We start from the raw sequence: 14,242 nt of genomic DNA on the forward strand, positions 1-14,242 counted from the left end.
TACAAAATATTCAATGTTCTACAGTTATATTTTTTCTTTTGATTGTGGATTAAGCATAAATCGAATTTACTTTGTTGTTTCTATCACTTGTTTCTTCCCATTTTGTTTGTTATGTGATATATTTTGATGGATCTTGATTCATTAATTTAATTTGGTTGATGACTTCCAGTCCTGCATTGGGCACATATTAAAATCATAATAATTTGCAGAATTTGTTTAGCCCTTGTTTGACTCCATTTAAAACAAAACAATTTATTTTTCATATATAATTATACATTTACATAATAAAATATTTTGCGCGTAAATTCAAAACATTTTTTTCCACTCTTTAACTGCACATTTTTCAAAAAATCATCATTCAAAATATCATTTTTCAAAAAATCATCATTCAAAATATCATTTTTACACAATAATGCCCATAAAACGGGTTTGTTGAATCCCACTTAGAGAATACAGTCAAAAAGTAAACGGTAAGAGATGTTTAGTACATTCAACTTGATAGAATACGATAGAATGTCAAACAAATATCAGAAGTGTCTTTCCTCTCATAATGAAGTCCAGTCAAACGATTCAAGTATAACCTAAGATCTCCACAATGTTCCTTGTGAGTTCATCATACACTGATATCAAAACCTAAAATCACTTTAAAAAAAATTAGATATGAGATGAAAATATTACATCGGTCCTTATTGCCAAGCGTCACAAGCCACATTCTACTTATGAAAGAGAGTTGAATACTAGTCAACAAGCTATTTACACTGGCAAAAAAATGTTACAATTATTAAATATGAACAATGCTACAAGTACAAAATTTTTCGATAGAAAAATCTTACAAACGACACATGGCACGATATCATTAGAAGATGGAAAAAATGAAAAAAACAATCCAATCATGTTTGCCACATTGGTGTCGATACAAGTTCTGTTAAAATTTTCCTATACTCATGACTTTATTGTACTGAATATACGGCAACAAGAAAAGTACAGAATCATGAGCCATTGGGGCGAATAGCACTAATAGAAAATGAGTGCCACCTAATAGTGGAACTATAAAATCTAGAGGAAGCCAAGCCTCTTTATATATTGAATGGTGACCCAACTCATGATAGAGACGTATAACGCAAATAAACAGGCTCGCTTTAATAGGATGGTACTAGGAGAATGAGGAAGTTCCCTTACTGCACAAAATCGACATATAAAAGCCATCAATGGCCGTAAAAATCCAACCAAAGAAAAGGATATCAAGGAAGTTGAAAATCCAGTAACAAGTCCGGCTATTACATCCCATCTCCATAGCCCAATTGACGACGTGCCATAAACCACGACTTCAATATCCTTGTGAATCTGTCATGAGCATCTGATTTAGATAAGACGGATATGATAACAAGACCATAAAATGCAAAAGGGTACTTCAAATAGGCACAAAAACCCGAGCACAACACTATTGACAGAGAATAATTGAAAATTTAGAAGAAGTCGATTTGATCCGTTCTTACCTATGTTTAGTACTTTGTTTTTGACACGAGAATGAGTAATAAATTACCATGCACCAGACAAGTTACATGCAAGAATTATTACAATTTTTTTCAAAAAATGCATTTTGCAATAGTTGAAATAGGATCAAATCACCGTTAAAGAATGTATTTTGATGGAAAACGGGGGCTCAAACAAGGGCTTAATACAAAAAGAATTGTTTGATGAGAAAGATATTCAATAGTATTGCTAGACTTTGACATGGCCTCCATTTAAAAGATCCACCATCACCGAGTCAATATATAGCTTCAAATCTGTTATATGGTATATTCTGTGCAGTGGTAACTTTTGTAATTTGTAGATATCATTTCATGTTCAGAATATCTCCAACGCGTAATAAATAAGCTTTAGTGAGGGTGGAGTTATATTTTGGACATTCTAGAGGTTTGAAAATGATTTGATGGTCAATTCTATAAGATCAAGATTAGGAGATCGTCCCATCAAAGGCAGTATCTGTAGGATCTACCAAGAGCAATGTAATACAGCCGAAGCCAAGGTAAATTTTAGTAAGAAGATATAGTGAATCAGGTGGATGTTTGTGCAGAATAACAACAGCGGGTCAACTTCATAAATTTGCTTGCAAATGAGAAATACGCACAAAACGAACGTGAGAACGAATAAAATCATCTGCTTGGCTTAGGAGAATGTGAGTATGATGCTTTTCATACGACTTTGTTATGCAATCTATCCCAACGTGTGATACTAGTGCTATGTTGTAGAAAATAATCATTTATCTTTTGAATAATTAAAAATAAGAATGATCATAAAAAGAAAAATTTAATTGCTTAATACTCACACAATGGAATACCGTCTAAGCTTTTCAACAGTAGAGAGCTCCTTTGCTTGGCAATCAAATAAACCATCAAGATTTATGTTCACTTTAGAAATGCCCAAAGAATACCAGCATTCATACATTTCATTCACCTGAACAAGCAAGATAATAAGGGCGTTTGATACTTGTAAGAAGTATAGAGATATCATGGAAGAAGTAAACAAGGCATCTTCTGGAATCCACAAGTCAATGGGGACGCGAGTTCAAAACTAAACTGTCCCCCACATCACTAGCTAGTTGTTTCGCATTGCGTCGATGACTTTAGGCTTTATTGCTAACCTTAAATTTATCTTTGGCCATCCATGCAGCCCCAAAATTGGGTCTGCAGTTAGAAGAGGGAGCTTCATTTGGAGCCTCGGCCACTGCCAGCCTCGCTTGCCTAGAATGATCTATATATTCAACCTGTCAAAAAAAGGGTCATGGCAATTAGTTAAGTGGCTAAAAATGAAAGATTGAATCATATACCCAATCTTTCAACTCTCAACTAAAACTCTGTGCTAATTCAAACCAATTTATTTGTTGGATTTTATGCGCAATATTAAAGAGATGAAAACGAAAATCAACACAAGAATTTTACGTGGTTCGGCGGTGTGCCTACGTCCACGAGAGCGAAGTGGAGATTTCTTTATTCAGTTGTGAAAAATAGGGTTACAACATATTATTTATACTAACCCTAGCCTGAGCCCATATAAAACTTTAAGGCCCGTACAGAAAATACCCTTGTACCGTACCGCGAGGGCCCCCAACCCATTCAGCGTCCCTAACAACCAGACAGTAAATTAAACCCGCGCAAGGCCGACGCCGCCACTCCGCTCCGTGCCAGCATCGGCCCATTTGATCCAGGGCTTGTGTTCTACTCTATATGAGCCACATGCACAACAATATTAGAAGAGGATGGAAGAAGTAAATTGTGAATATCCAATTAAGGACTCAAAAAATTAAGAAAAAAAATTCTCTGACACAAGTCTTCCCTAGAGCTGCAAAGGAAACGAAAAAAATGATTGCATTAGCTTCTAATAGTGGTCCATCACTTTCTTTTTCTCACAGAAAGTTCTTAGAAACATTCTGAGGTGCTATCAATTTTAGATATAAATGCCAACAGTTGGTTCTTCCACAACTCGTTAAATATCTGCAAATGTGTGATTTCCCCTCTTTTCACACTCGAGATATCTAGTAACTATGAACCAAAGATAGATGATCGCCATAACCAAGAATCAAATCTCTTTGAATTCAGCTAATTCATGAACGAACTTCACTGACAAATGCAGATCATAATATCCACATGGTGTAAAAAGTAAACGATCACCTTTAATACAGAAGCCCAATAGTAGTCATAATGGCATAGATACTTCTTACTTTCAAATGCATAGAACACATAATTTGCTTTATAATTTAGCAGCCCCAGCTCACAAACCTTAGATGACCTAAGGTCCACACCTGCACAAAAGTTGATATTAGAGCCATTAGGCTGACAATAATAATAAGCCTCTGATAGGCAGTAAGAGAATACAGAATTGTAAGAACAAGATATCAATTCATGAAATGAGAAGCTGAATTATATTACTCATTTTAACTATTTGCTCCAAGTCATATTGATTTTTACACAAATAGATATGCATTTAGGTTTTTGAACTTGTGCAAATAATATAAAACCTTCTACTCTAAGGCATTGAAGTAAGAGAGTTTCTACAAAAATCATGAATATGCTATTTTTTCAGGCCTTGTTGACCATATCATTAAAGTGAATAAAAAAAGGAACAAAAATCTGAGAAAAGAAAATCTTCTAATCCTATTGCTAGTTAAAATTGCATGAAAGAGAGAAGGAATTACTTTTATAATAAACAAGGTACTTTTATCAAATGATACACTGTGCCACATATCATCTAAATAATAGAAATAAAAATTCACACCGGTTAGCCCTTGTTTGATTCCCATTTCAAGTGAAATAACGCATTTTGAAATAGTGATTGATGGAAAATGTGTGGTTAAACAAAAATTTTGAATTTGCATGTAATATTATTTTATTGAAGAATGTGTGGTTGAAAATGAATTTTGAAAAAATGAATTTTTTGAAGAATGGGAATCAAACAAGGGCTTAAATATATAGTCACATCCAACCACATATCCTTCTATTGCAACTGGTTATAATCAAAATATACTTGAAGTAAAAGGATCCCAAACTAGCTATACCTCATTTAAAGAACTTAGTTTTACCTCGACACATAAGGTTTACCTTCAACCATGGGTTCATATATTTTCCAAGAGAGCATCGTGCGGCCCAAACTATTTTTTGTAATTGAACTGATATTTCAAGAAGTAAGTCCAGTAATTCAACTCTGAATGTAAAGAAGCATACATGAGTGCAAGTTTCATAGGAGACCTTGATCTGACAAAGGTCTCTGATACCATCCTCGTGATAATTGATAGAAAAACAATGTCAACTTGTATTTATTTTAGTGTATATATATAATTTTCATGTTGATCAAGTACTTATTCTACAATGCTCAATCAGTACATGCAAATCACAATTCTTGTTCTTTCACAAACAACATGCAAAAGAAAAATGGTTTCATTGAAAAGCTCTTAGTAAGGATTTGTAATTCTAAAGTTTTTTTGCAGACTTTTGGCACCTTTTTTTAAAACAATCAAACAATCCAAAAATCCCAGTTCACATAATTGGAATAGTATTTGTTTCAACCAAACATTAACAATTATCCAAAGGTCATGTTCTTCCACATTTCCACAATTTTCAACTAATACTAATATGAACAAAACCAATAACTCAACGTCTCAACCCCAGAAAATTATTAAAACCAACAAAATAATATATAACTAAATACAGAAAAAGTAAAAGAATTCGAATAATAATGCTGACTTACTGCTGGAGATTATTTTGCATTGAGAGGGAAAAGAAATGGGGTTCCAAATCGACAAATTCCCAACCAAAACGGCTAGCTGAAGCAGGAAAAATGATAGTATCAACAAGGAAAAGAGGCAAAAGACAAGGGGAAAGCAAGAACGCATAAGTATGTAAAAAAGACTAATGTTAACGTTCTTCTTTTGCTCTTCCTCTGGGGAATCCATGAGGATTTGCGAACAGGGACGTCACGGAAGGGTGTGATTCTAGATACTTTTCCGCTAACCCACCTCACCGTAGATTTTATCCGCTGATCGGAGTTTTGAGGTTGACAAGGAATGGGATATGGATATTTACGTTCTGTGTGTGATTTATGAATTTCAGTTTGAGAGGACTGAAAATTTGTAGCTTTTCTTTCAAACAAAAGCCAGTCACTCAAACGAGAGACCCGCAAAAGACAAGCAGATAACTTGTATTTTGCTTTGCCACTCTTTTGGTTATGATTTTTCAAACCAAAAAAATCACTTTTTGCATTGTCAGTATATTCAATCGTCATTTTTGACCATTTCACTTGTAGGTTAGAACTGCCTTCCAGGCTAACGGTAAATAAAATTAATTCTCATAATCAGACTCTTTATTAAGTTCTCGTTTGATAGTAATTTTTCATCTCAAAAAATTAATTTTTGACTGTTATTTCACCATTCTAACAGTCTCTTTTACCACTTCATTCATAGGTGGGACCCACCTTTCAACTAACGGTAAAAAATTAATTCTCTTAATCAGCACAAAACAGGCTTTTTATTTAGAGGGAGTTTGGTTTATAATTAAAATTAAATTTTTTAATAGATTGTGATAAAAATTTGTGAAACGTGTGGTTAAAAAGCTGTAAAACCTATGAAAGATATAATTAATATTGATTGTTTGAATTTGATTTAGATGAAAATTAGATTTTAATCAAATCATACAGGCTCTAAATTAGATTGGGGACTGAATATGAAAATAAATTTAAATAGGACCTAAATGATACATTTTCAATGAATTGGGGACCATATCTGTTATTTTCCCATTTTTGTTAATTATTTTCTTCAGCCGAAAAAGAGGGAAGTGGAACCATTATCCCGCCTCTCTCTTTCCTAGGGTTTTCAAAACGCTTTCACGTTTCATTTTTCCCTCCAACTCTCCATTTTATCCCCTTTCGTCTTCCCCAAATCAAACAAATAATCCATTTACAATCCGAAATCCCTAATCGTTTCTATCAAAAAATGTCTTCAGTCAATTTAACCGAAGGCGCAATTTCGATGCTAGCAAGAGGCGATGTTCAGGCAACCGAAATAAAGCCCGTGCTGCAAGTGTCCGACGTTCGGCTAGTCAATACCCAGAACCAGAATAGCAACAACGAGAGGTATCGGATTCTTTTGTCGGACGGGTTGTTTCTCCAGCAGGCAATGCTGGCGACCCAGAAAAATGAATTGGTTCGAACAGATAAATTGCAGAAGGGATCTATTGTTCAGTTGACGGAGTTCGTCTGTAATGTCATCCAGACACGAATGTGAGTACGAAATTATGCTACCTATTATTGGTTGTTTGATTGTTGTTTGTTTGATTCAGTGTTGTGCGATTTTCTGAATGAAATTGGCGTTTCTCTCTCTCTCTCACTCTTTTGTGTAGCCAGAAATAATAATTTATCAGAAATTCATGTAAAATATGACCGATAAGTGCATTTGGAACCACAATTTCTTTGATTCTCTAAAATTTGAAATCCTGATTGTAACTTAACTATTGTCTAGGATATTCTTGTAAGTCAAGTGCGAAGTAGTTATGGGTTCAGATCATGTTGGCAGGAATTGGTTGGGATATTATAAATCGTGATAAATCATAATTTGTAGACGTTTCTAAATTAATATTTGCCTTTCAAACTCATCATTTGGTTGGTAGTAGAAACCATTGACTAAATAGATTATACTTGTCTTAAACATTATATCTTTAAGTTTTTAACTCGATTTTATTGATCTAAAAAGTAAAGAAAACTGCATCAAAATTCAATAGAATTTGCTGCAATAAATACAAAGTGTCCTTTTTACCTTTGCTGTTGTGTGTGTAGGGTGTGGGGTAGATATTGGACAAACTTGGTATATGTATTTCAAAATTATATCTTTACATGTCTGGGAAATAACAGACATTGGATAGATTTTTCTTTACTTATTTCACAAGGTTTGTGATCAGTGATTACAATTCATCCATTATATTTATGTATTTACGTTTGTGTTTACATGCGAATGTATTCCTTTCTAGATGCTATGGTAATTTTTTTCATCTTTGACTTAGAAACAGGTCTCAAAAAGATGGGTCTCTTTCTTCATTCACATGCTACATATGATACCTGCTAATGCGGGCTTTTTGACTTGTGCTTTTAACTAATATATATCTAGTAAAGCAGTAATATATATATAGTGCTAGTTTATGTACACCTCGACTAATCCCACGGCGTCCTGAAGTTTAAAGTCAGGCCCTGAGGGGATATCTAGTAAAGCAGTATGAACACATGTGTGTGTGTGTGTGTGTGTGTATTATTATTATTATTATTTTTTTTTTACCGTGGGTGTTTGTACCAGCTTATGTGTACCTCGACTAATCCCACAGGGCCCTGAAGTTTACAGGCCCTGAGGGGATATCTAGTAAAGCAGTATGAACACATGCTTCATTAGAATAATTTATTCCTTCTTAAAGTGAGATGACTCTTGGCCTTTAAGTTAAGTAATTTTTTGACCAAGGACCAAGTCATTTACATTATAGTTTTCTGATTTTATAGTTAGATTTTGCTTCATATTACCCAGTGTGGTGTCTACAGTTGTACTGGACTTCCCGGAGCAAGTGAATCTGTTATCATACTTTCTAGGCGGTTTATTCCTTGGACTTTCTTATTGTTGTATGTTATATGAACTTTTTTTTAATCAGTTACTAGGATATTGATCACTTTCTTCTCCAATTTTGCGCAGGATTATAATTATTATTAATCTGGATGTGATACTCGAGAAATGTGATACCATTGGCGAACCGAAGCATTACGGGCCACTGCCACTTAAGACTGATGGGGAGGGCTTCTCTATACCCAGATCGTCAGCCTCAGTTCAGCCAATGAATCAGCCAGCTAATCCAACTATTACTCAATCTTATGTTGCTGGTTCAGCTCCTAGGCCTAACATGGTTGGTGGAATTCCAACTTCTGAAATTGACAGAAGTGCAGGCTCGCACTCCTATGCCAGCAATACTGATTCAGGAAAATATAATTCGATTAATGCACCTCCGACCTATCCCAAGACAGAATCTGGTTATGGGATTTCACGGGCTCCTGCGACTAATTATGTACGCCCACCTCAGTCATTATACCAGCAGCCATCTCCAATGTTTGCTAACAGAGGACCTATAGCAAAAAATGAAGCTCCTCCAAGGATTATTCCAATTGCTGCACTAAATCCATATCAGGGCAGGTGGACTATTAAGGCCAGGGTGACAGCAAAGGGGGAACTCAGGCACTACAACAATCCTCGAGGTGATGGTAAAGTATTTTCTTTTGATCTTCTCGATTCAGATGGTGGGGAAATAAGGGTAACATGCTTTAATGCTGTGGCGGATCAATTTTACAACCAAATTGAACCTGGTAGAATTTATATGATCTCAAAGGGGACATTGAAGCCTGCTCAAAAGAATTTCAACCACCTACGCAATGAACATGAAATTTTTCTTGATGGTACTTCAACTGTCCAGCCTTGCTTTGAGGATGATAAATCGATACCGCAGCAGCAGTTCCATTTTCTCTCCATAGATGAAATTGAAGGCATGGAGAACAACAGTGTTGTGGATGTGATTGGTGTAGTTTCATCTATCACCCCATCCAGCTCAATAATGAGAAAAAATGGCACTGAAACTCAGAAAAGAACACTCCAACTGAAGGATACATCTGGCAGAAGTGTTGAATTAACCTTGTGGGGAAGCTTTTGCAATGCAGAAGGTCAAACACTTCAGAACATGTGCGACTCTGGGGTATTTCCTGTTTTGGCAATCAAATCTGGTAGGGTGAACGATTTTAATGGAAAAGCAGTAGGAACCATATCTACTAGCCAGCTGTTTATAGAACCAGATTTTCCAGAGGCCCACAAACTCAAAGTATGGTTTGAAAAGGATGGGAAGCACACACCTTCTGTATCCATTTCCAGGGAAACAACGAGCATGGTCCGGACAGATGTGAGGAAAACTATAACTCAGATTAAGGACGAAAGATTAGGGACTTCTGAGAAGCCTGATTGGATTACAGTCTCTGCCACTCTTTCGTTTATAAAAGTGGACAACTTTTGCTACACTGCATGTCCCATCATGAATGGGGATCGCCAGTGCAGCAAAAAGGTTACGAATAATGGCGATGGGAAATGGCGTTGTGATAAATGTGATCAGTTGGTTGATGAATGTGATTATAGGTATATCCTCCAGCTCCAGATTCAGGATCACACTGGCTTAACATGGGTGACTGCTTTTCAGGAATGTGGGGAGGAGATAATGGCTATATCGGCAAAAGATTTGTATTACTTAAAGTATGAAGAACAAGACGATGATAAATTTGCCGAAGTCATGCGTAGTGTTCTTTTTACAAAATACATTTTCAAGTTGAAAGTGAAGGAGGAGACTTTTAGTGACGAACAGCGTGTAAAGTCAACTGTAGTCAAAGCAGAGAAAGTAAATTATCAAACCGAGACCAGGTATCTTCTGGACTCAATAGCTAAGTTCAAAGGAGAGGGCTTGGGTTTTCTACCTCTAAAGAGTGAAAATGTTGGTTCAACCTCTGGAATGAATAGCAGTGGTTTTGGTACTGGATATAGGGAACCCTCTGCATCTACTATGAATTACAGTGGAAACACTAGCAACTTGGCTAGAGAAACTGGTGTATCAGCAAATGAGGTGCGTCCATATTCTAATCAGTATGGTGGTTCCACTCTTGCTTCATCTGGCCTGACTGGCATGTATACAAGTTGTAATAGCTGTGGTGGTATGGGTCATAGTTCTTTGAATTGTCCAAATGTTATGACTGGCCAGGGACAATCTCATGGAAGTAGCTATGGCAATAGGGAAACTCTTGGGGCAAGTGCTGGTGGTGAGTGCTTTAAATGCCATCAAATTGGACACTGGGCAAAAGATTGTCCCGGCTTGAGCAATGGTCCTCCAGCTTATGGGAGCAGTAACCTGACTCCTGGGGCAAGTGCTGGTGGCGAGTGCTTTAAATGCCATCAAATTGGGCACTGGGCAAAAGATTGTCCCGGCTTGAGCAATGCTCCTCCAGCTTATGGGAGCAGTAACTCAATTCCTGGACGATATGGTAATGTACCAAAGCAACATGTTGGCGGGTTCTAAATCTGAATGGAAGTGGCAGATTGCACCTGTACACAATGGATCGTCTGAATGCCACCAGCCAAGTTTTGCTATGGGGGAGACTACCCCTGTTTGTGAGTTTGCTATGCTATGATTTTGTACTTCAGTGTCTTAAGAATTGTGTTTCGCGTGTAGCAACGCAGTGGTGTTTAATACTTGCAAATATGAGAACATGGATATGGCTTTAGAATGTTTAGTATCAACTTACTTTTGGGAACATTTTACTGAACTCGTTTTCTGTAAATTATTCTCTGTATTTAAGGTTTTTGAACCTTTGGTACGACACAGCCATTGCAATTTTCTGGTGGTAAACCTTATTTATGGTGACGTTTAGTTTTCACATAACTTGCAGGATTTGGTTAAGAGAAACTGGTTTTTTTTTAATGTGGACACTGCCTGCCTCTATGAACTGATTTTACTGCCTCAGTAAAATGGATCGTGGTAGCTTAGCATTTTCAGCAAGATCTATTAGTAAATACACGGATTAATCCATGTCTGTTGGATACACAATCCAATACACAAGGATTTTGTAATACATAAGTTCCTCATTTTGTAACAAATGAATATGACTTTTTTTTCTTTTTTTTTTTATAATTTCTGTTTTCACTTTAAAGTAACCAAAGAGTGACCCAACTAATATTTGCTACTAAATATCCAGGTTATTAAACATACTGGATCCGTATATATTATCTTGAAGAACATTTCTTGTTTTGTAAATAACTTCCCAAGATTTAATTCTCATTCTCTTGCAATATAAGCATTCATTTATTTACATGGGAATTTCAGAAACTCACACTAGTAGGTGAAGATGGCTGTCTTAGCTGCCTTTTCCGGAAAACGTCCAAATGCTGACATGCTGATTGAGGCAGCGTTTTTGCTGCTAAAGGGTTAAATTGAAGTTGAAATGCAGCCTCAGTCTTCAAATTGTCGGCACAGACGGGAGATTTTCCTGGAAAGCTTAAACGCCATATCAAAGTTGTTTCCATCTTCAAATATTGGACCTATCTGAAAATTCTATATTTGAAGTTTTATGAAAATATCAAGACTAATCTTATCAAATCTAATTGAAATCAAAATGCTTGTGCATCAAAATATAAAATTCCAGAAGAAAGCACAAAGAATGGGTTATTATCCCCCACCCCCACCCCCACCCCCTTCTTCCCAAAATCATTTTCAGGCCAATTGCTTCTGGTAACCTCAATTGAGATTAGCTTTATATGCTTTCAGGTTTCTGAGATTTTTGGAACTGCTGCTTTCATTTTCCTGGGTGTTTTCTTATTTTACGACTGGTAAATGCATCGTATTTCTCCGTTTCATACTTTACTTTTTCTCTTTTCTTTGAAAATTAACTGCTTGATCTGCTATCCATTTGTTTTTTGGGGATTCGATTATGATTTTGTTTTGACGAATTACAACTTATTTAGTTTTGCTGCCCCCTCCTTTTTCTTGCATCGAAGGGGAAAAAAAAAAATTTCACCTTTAAACAAAACCTTATTCCCTATTGCTGTCTAACTTAAATTGACTTATAGTCGCCATGATCTCTGTAAGTCTTTCCCTACATTACTCTGTATACTATATACAGTATGTCTTAAGATTCTTTAGAATGGAAATTAGATTCACAAATAGAATTGAATGGATGGGAATAAGGATGATTTTGTTTTTGTGATTGTCATGCTCTCATTGTTTTGTTCTTCGTTTTTGAGAGTGTACTTCTTTGAACATGGCAGAAACACTTGAGCATGTTTGGCAAAGCTTAAGTTATAATTTAAGCTGATCAAAATACTTTTTANAACTCTCACCATCGTTGATCACTATTTAATAGTTGAAGCTGCATATATCTCAGGGAAAATGCTTTTGGTACATAACTATTTACCTAATCTTTTACACGATGATGAGGTATCAAAATGTAAATGGAATAGTTATTTGATTGAGATTTTGATCCAATTAAATTTCGCCACATTATCGATGGTAAATTGTTGTGTACATGTAGCACGACCCATATCTTAGAGCATGCTCCTGAATATTTTTAGTATACTCTCCATCAATTGTCAATTTTGTGTGAAAATTTCTTAAATGCTTTGCTTTTGATTTAATTGTTTTACATAAATTAATGTGGCAACGTGAAATGAGGTAGAAATATATAGAGTTTTTAATGAGTTTTACTTTTAATAGATGTGTTTCATGTTGCAACAAACTGTTCAAGATTTATTATATGATTAAAAATTTGTTTGGTTTTCACCTTAAGTCCCCATTTGGTTTAGATAAAGATGAGATTTTTAATACATTTTGATCAAAGTTAATGAAATTTGTGAATCCAGTAAAATGTGTGTTTAAAATTAATTGTTGATTGAGTTAAATTTTAATTCAAATTTTTAGCTATAGGGACTAAGTTTTAACATGCTTGTAAAAATAGTGTCGTATTGGTGCAAAGGCTCAAACTTATGTGGATTTATTTCGAATTTTATGTGGCAAAAAATGATTTATTTAATAAAATCGGTAAAGGTTTATAATATTTGGTTCAAGGATGTACGGTCAAAGGTATGTAATTTTTTTTTTTTTTAAAATTGTTAAAAATTTAAGTTAACATCAATAATTAATATTAATTATACATTTTATACAGTTCATAATTGTTATCAAATTTTATAAAATCTATTAAAAACTTAATTTTTAGCTATATCAAATGGGGGTTCAAGTTCAACTTTTTCTTTAACAGAGATTTATATCGAGAGATTTTTCTTTTTAACCTATCACTATTTCTTTTTGTTAAAAGGTCGATATTACCCTTGATGAAAAGATTTTTTCTATATTGCAACATATATCTTAATTTTTTAAACATTTTATCTTGTATTTATTCTATTTTGAATATTTGAATATAATTTCATTCTATGATCTAATAAATTGGAATAATTTGCAACATATTGTTCACATTTATTATTTAATATATTATATTCTTCAGAAGTGCATCCATACTTTCTAATTGAGAATACATATTTTTTATTACTTCTAACATTCTTTCTAATAAATTATTCAATCCTTTAATTGCATATCATGGCATTTATTCAAGTGATCATCAAATCATGCTATTAATCCCTATGATTCTTTAAGATCTTAAAAAGATTCATTCTAATTTTAGTAAAAGTTTAATAGTTTTACGTTAGGTTTGATCTGGATTTGTATTCTTAGAATCGAGTGACCTTCGAGCTCTGAATCTGTAAACTGCTTTCTTCAACAGCCTTCTGTCTTCATGAAATTGTTACTGTTTCAACTACTTGCTCTCACTGTATCAACTTCTAGAGAATAAAATCCTAGACTTCTGTTAAATAAAAACTTTCTTTTTGCTAAAATAAGAAGAAAACTTTTTATTAGATCTATCAAGAATTTATGGGAATAAAGATTTAGAAATTCATATTCATATCAAGAATATTGGAGTTTTATTTCTATCAGAATTTATACAAGATTTCTATTTGATACAAAAGGATTTCCAGAAAAACTGGTTTCTCAAACTAAGAATGGATTTTTATTGCTTACAACTCAGGATTTCAAGATAAGATGATATGATATTCTTCTCTGGTAATGTCTCTATTTATACAAGTTTATGAGAC

At 34.6% G+C, this 14,242-nt stretch overlaps 2 protein-coding genes across 2 annotated transcripts; one reads left to right on the plus strand and one right to left on the minus strand.

Moving 5' to 3' along the window:
• Positions 1-735: 735 nt before the first annotated feature.
• Positions 736-5,778, minus strand: LOC111387337. Its single transcript, XM_023011891.1, has 8 exons — positions 5,421-5,778; positions 5,245-5,320; positions 4,580-4,701; positions 3,672-3,802; positions 2,645-2,767; positions 2,330-2,457; positions 1,282-1,344; positions 736-1,178 (listed from the first exon to the last, which is right to left on the minus strand). Exons 1-8 carry the CDS (start codon positions 5,776-5,778, stop codon positions 1,154-1,156), a joined length of 1,026 nt encoding a protein of 341 aa, XP_022867659.1. The 3' UTR covers positions 736-1,153.
• A 560-nt stretch (positions 5,779-6,338) lies between these two features.
• LOC111387325 (replication protein A 70 kDa DNA-binding subunit A-like) lies at positions 6,339-10,985 on the plus strand. The gene is made up of 2 exons (XM_023011879.1): positions 6,339-6,771; positions 8,219-10,985. Exons 1-2 carry the CDS (start codon positions 6,485-6,487, stop codon positions 10,620-10,622), a joined length of 2,691 nt encoding a protein of 896 aa, XP_022867647.1. The 5' UTR covers positions 6,339-6,484; the 3' UTR covers positions 10,623-10,985.
• Positions 10,986-14,242: the final 3,257 nt, after the last annotated feature.

The sequence above is a fragment of the Olea europaea genome, unplaced genomic scaffold, assembly GCF_002742605.1.
Source record: "Olea europaea var. sylvestris unplaced genomic scaffold, O_europaea_v1 scaffold399, whole genome shotgun sequence".
NCBI lineage: Eukaryota > Viridiplantae > Streptophyta > Magnoliopsida > Lamiales > Oleaceae > Olea > Olea europaea.

Coding starts and splice junctions, on each gene's coding strand:
- LOC111387337 (XM_023011891.1), bottom strand. CDS start 5,778: ATGACGATTGAATATACTGACAATGCAAAAAGTGATTTTTTTGGTTTG. Junction 2,458..2,644: donor TGGCCAAAGATAAATTTAAG/GTTAGCAATAAA, acceptor TTGCTTGTTCAG/GTGAATGAAATGTATGAATG. Junction 1,345..2,329: donor CTTAGACGGTATTCCATTGT/GTGAGTATTAAG, acceptor TGCTCATGACAG/ATTCACAAGGATATTGAAGT.
- LOC111387325 (XM_023011879.1), top strand. CDS start 6,485: ATGTCTTCAGTCAATTTAACCGAAGGCGCAATTTCGATGCTAGCAAGA. Junction 6,772..8,218: donor AATGTCATCCAGACACGAAT/GTGAGTACGAAA, acceptor AATTTTGCGCAG/GATTATAATTATTATTAATC.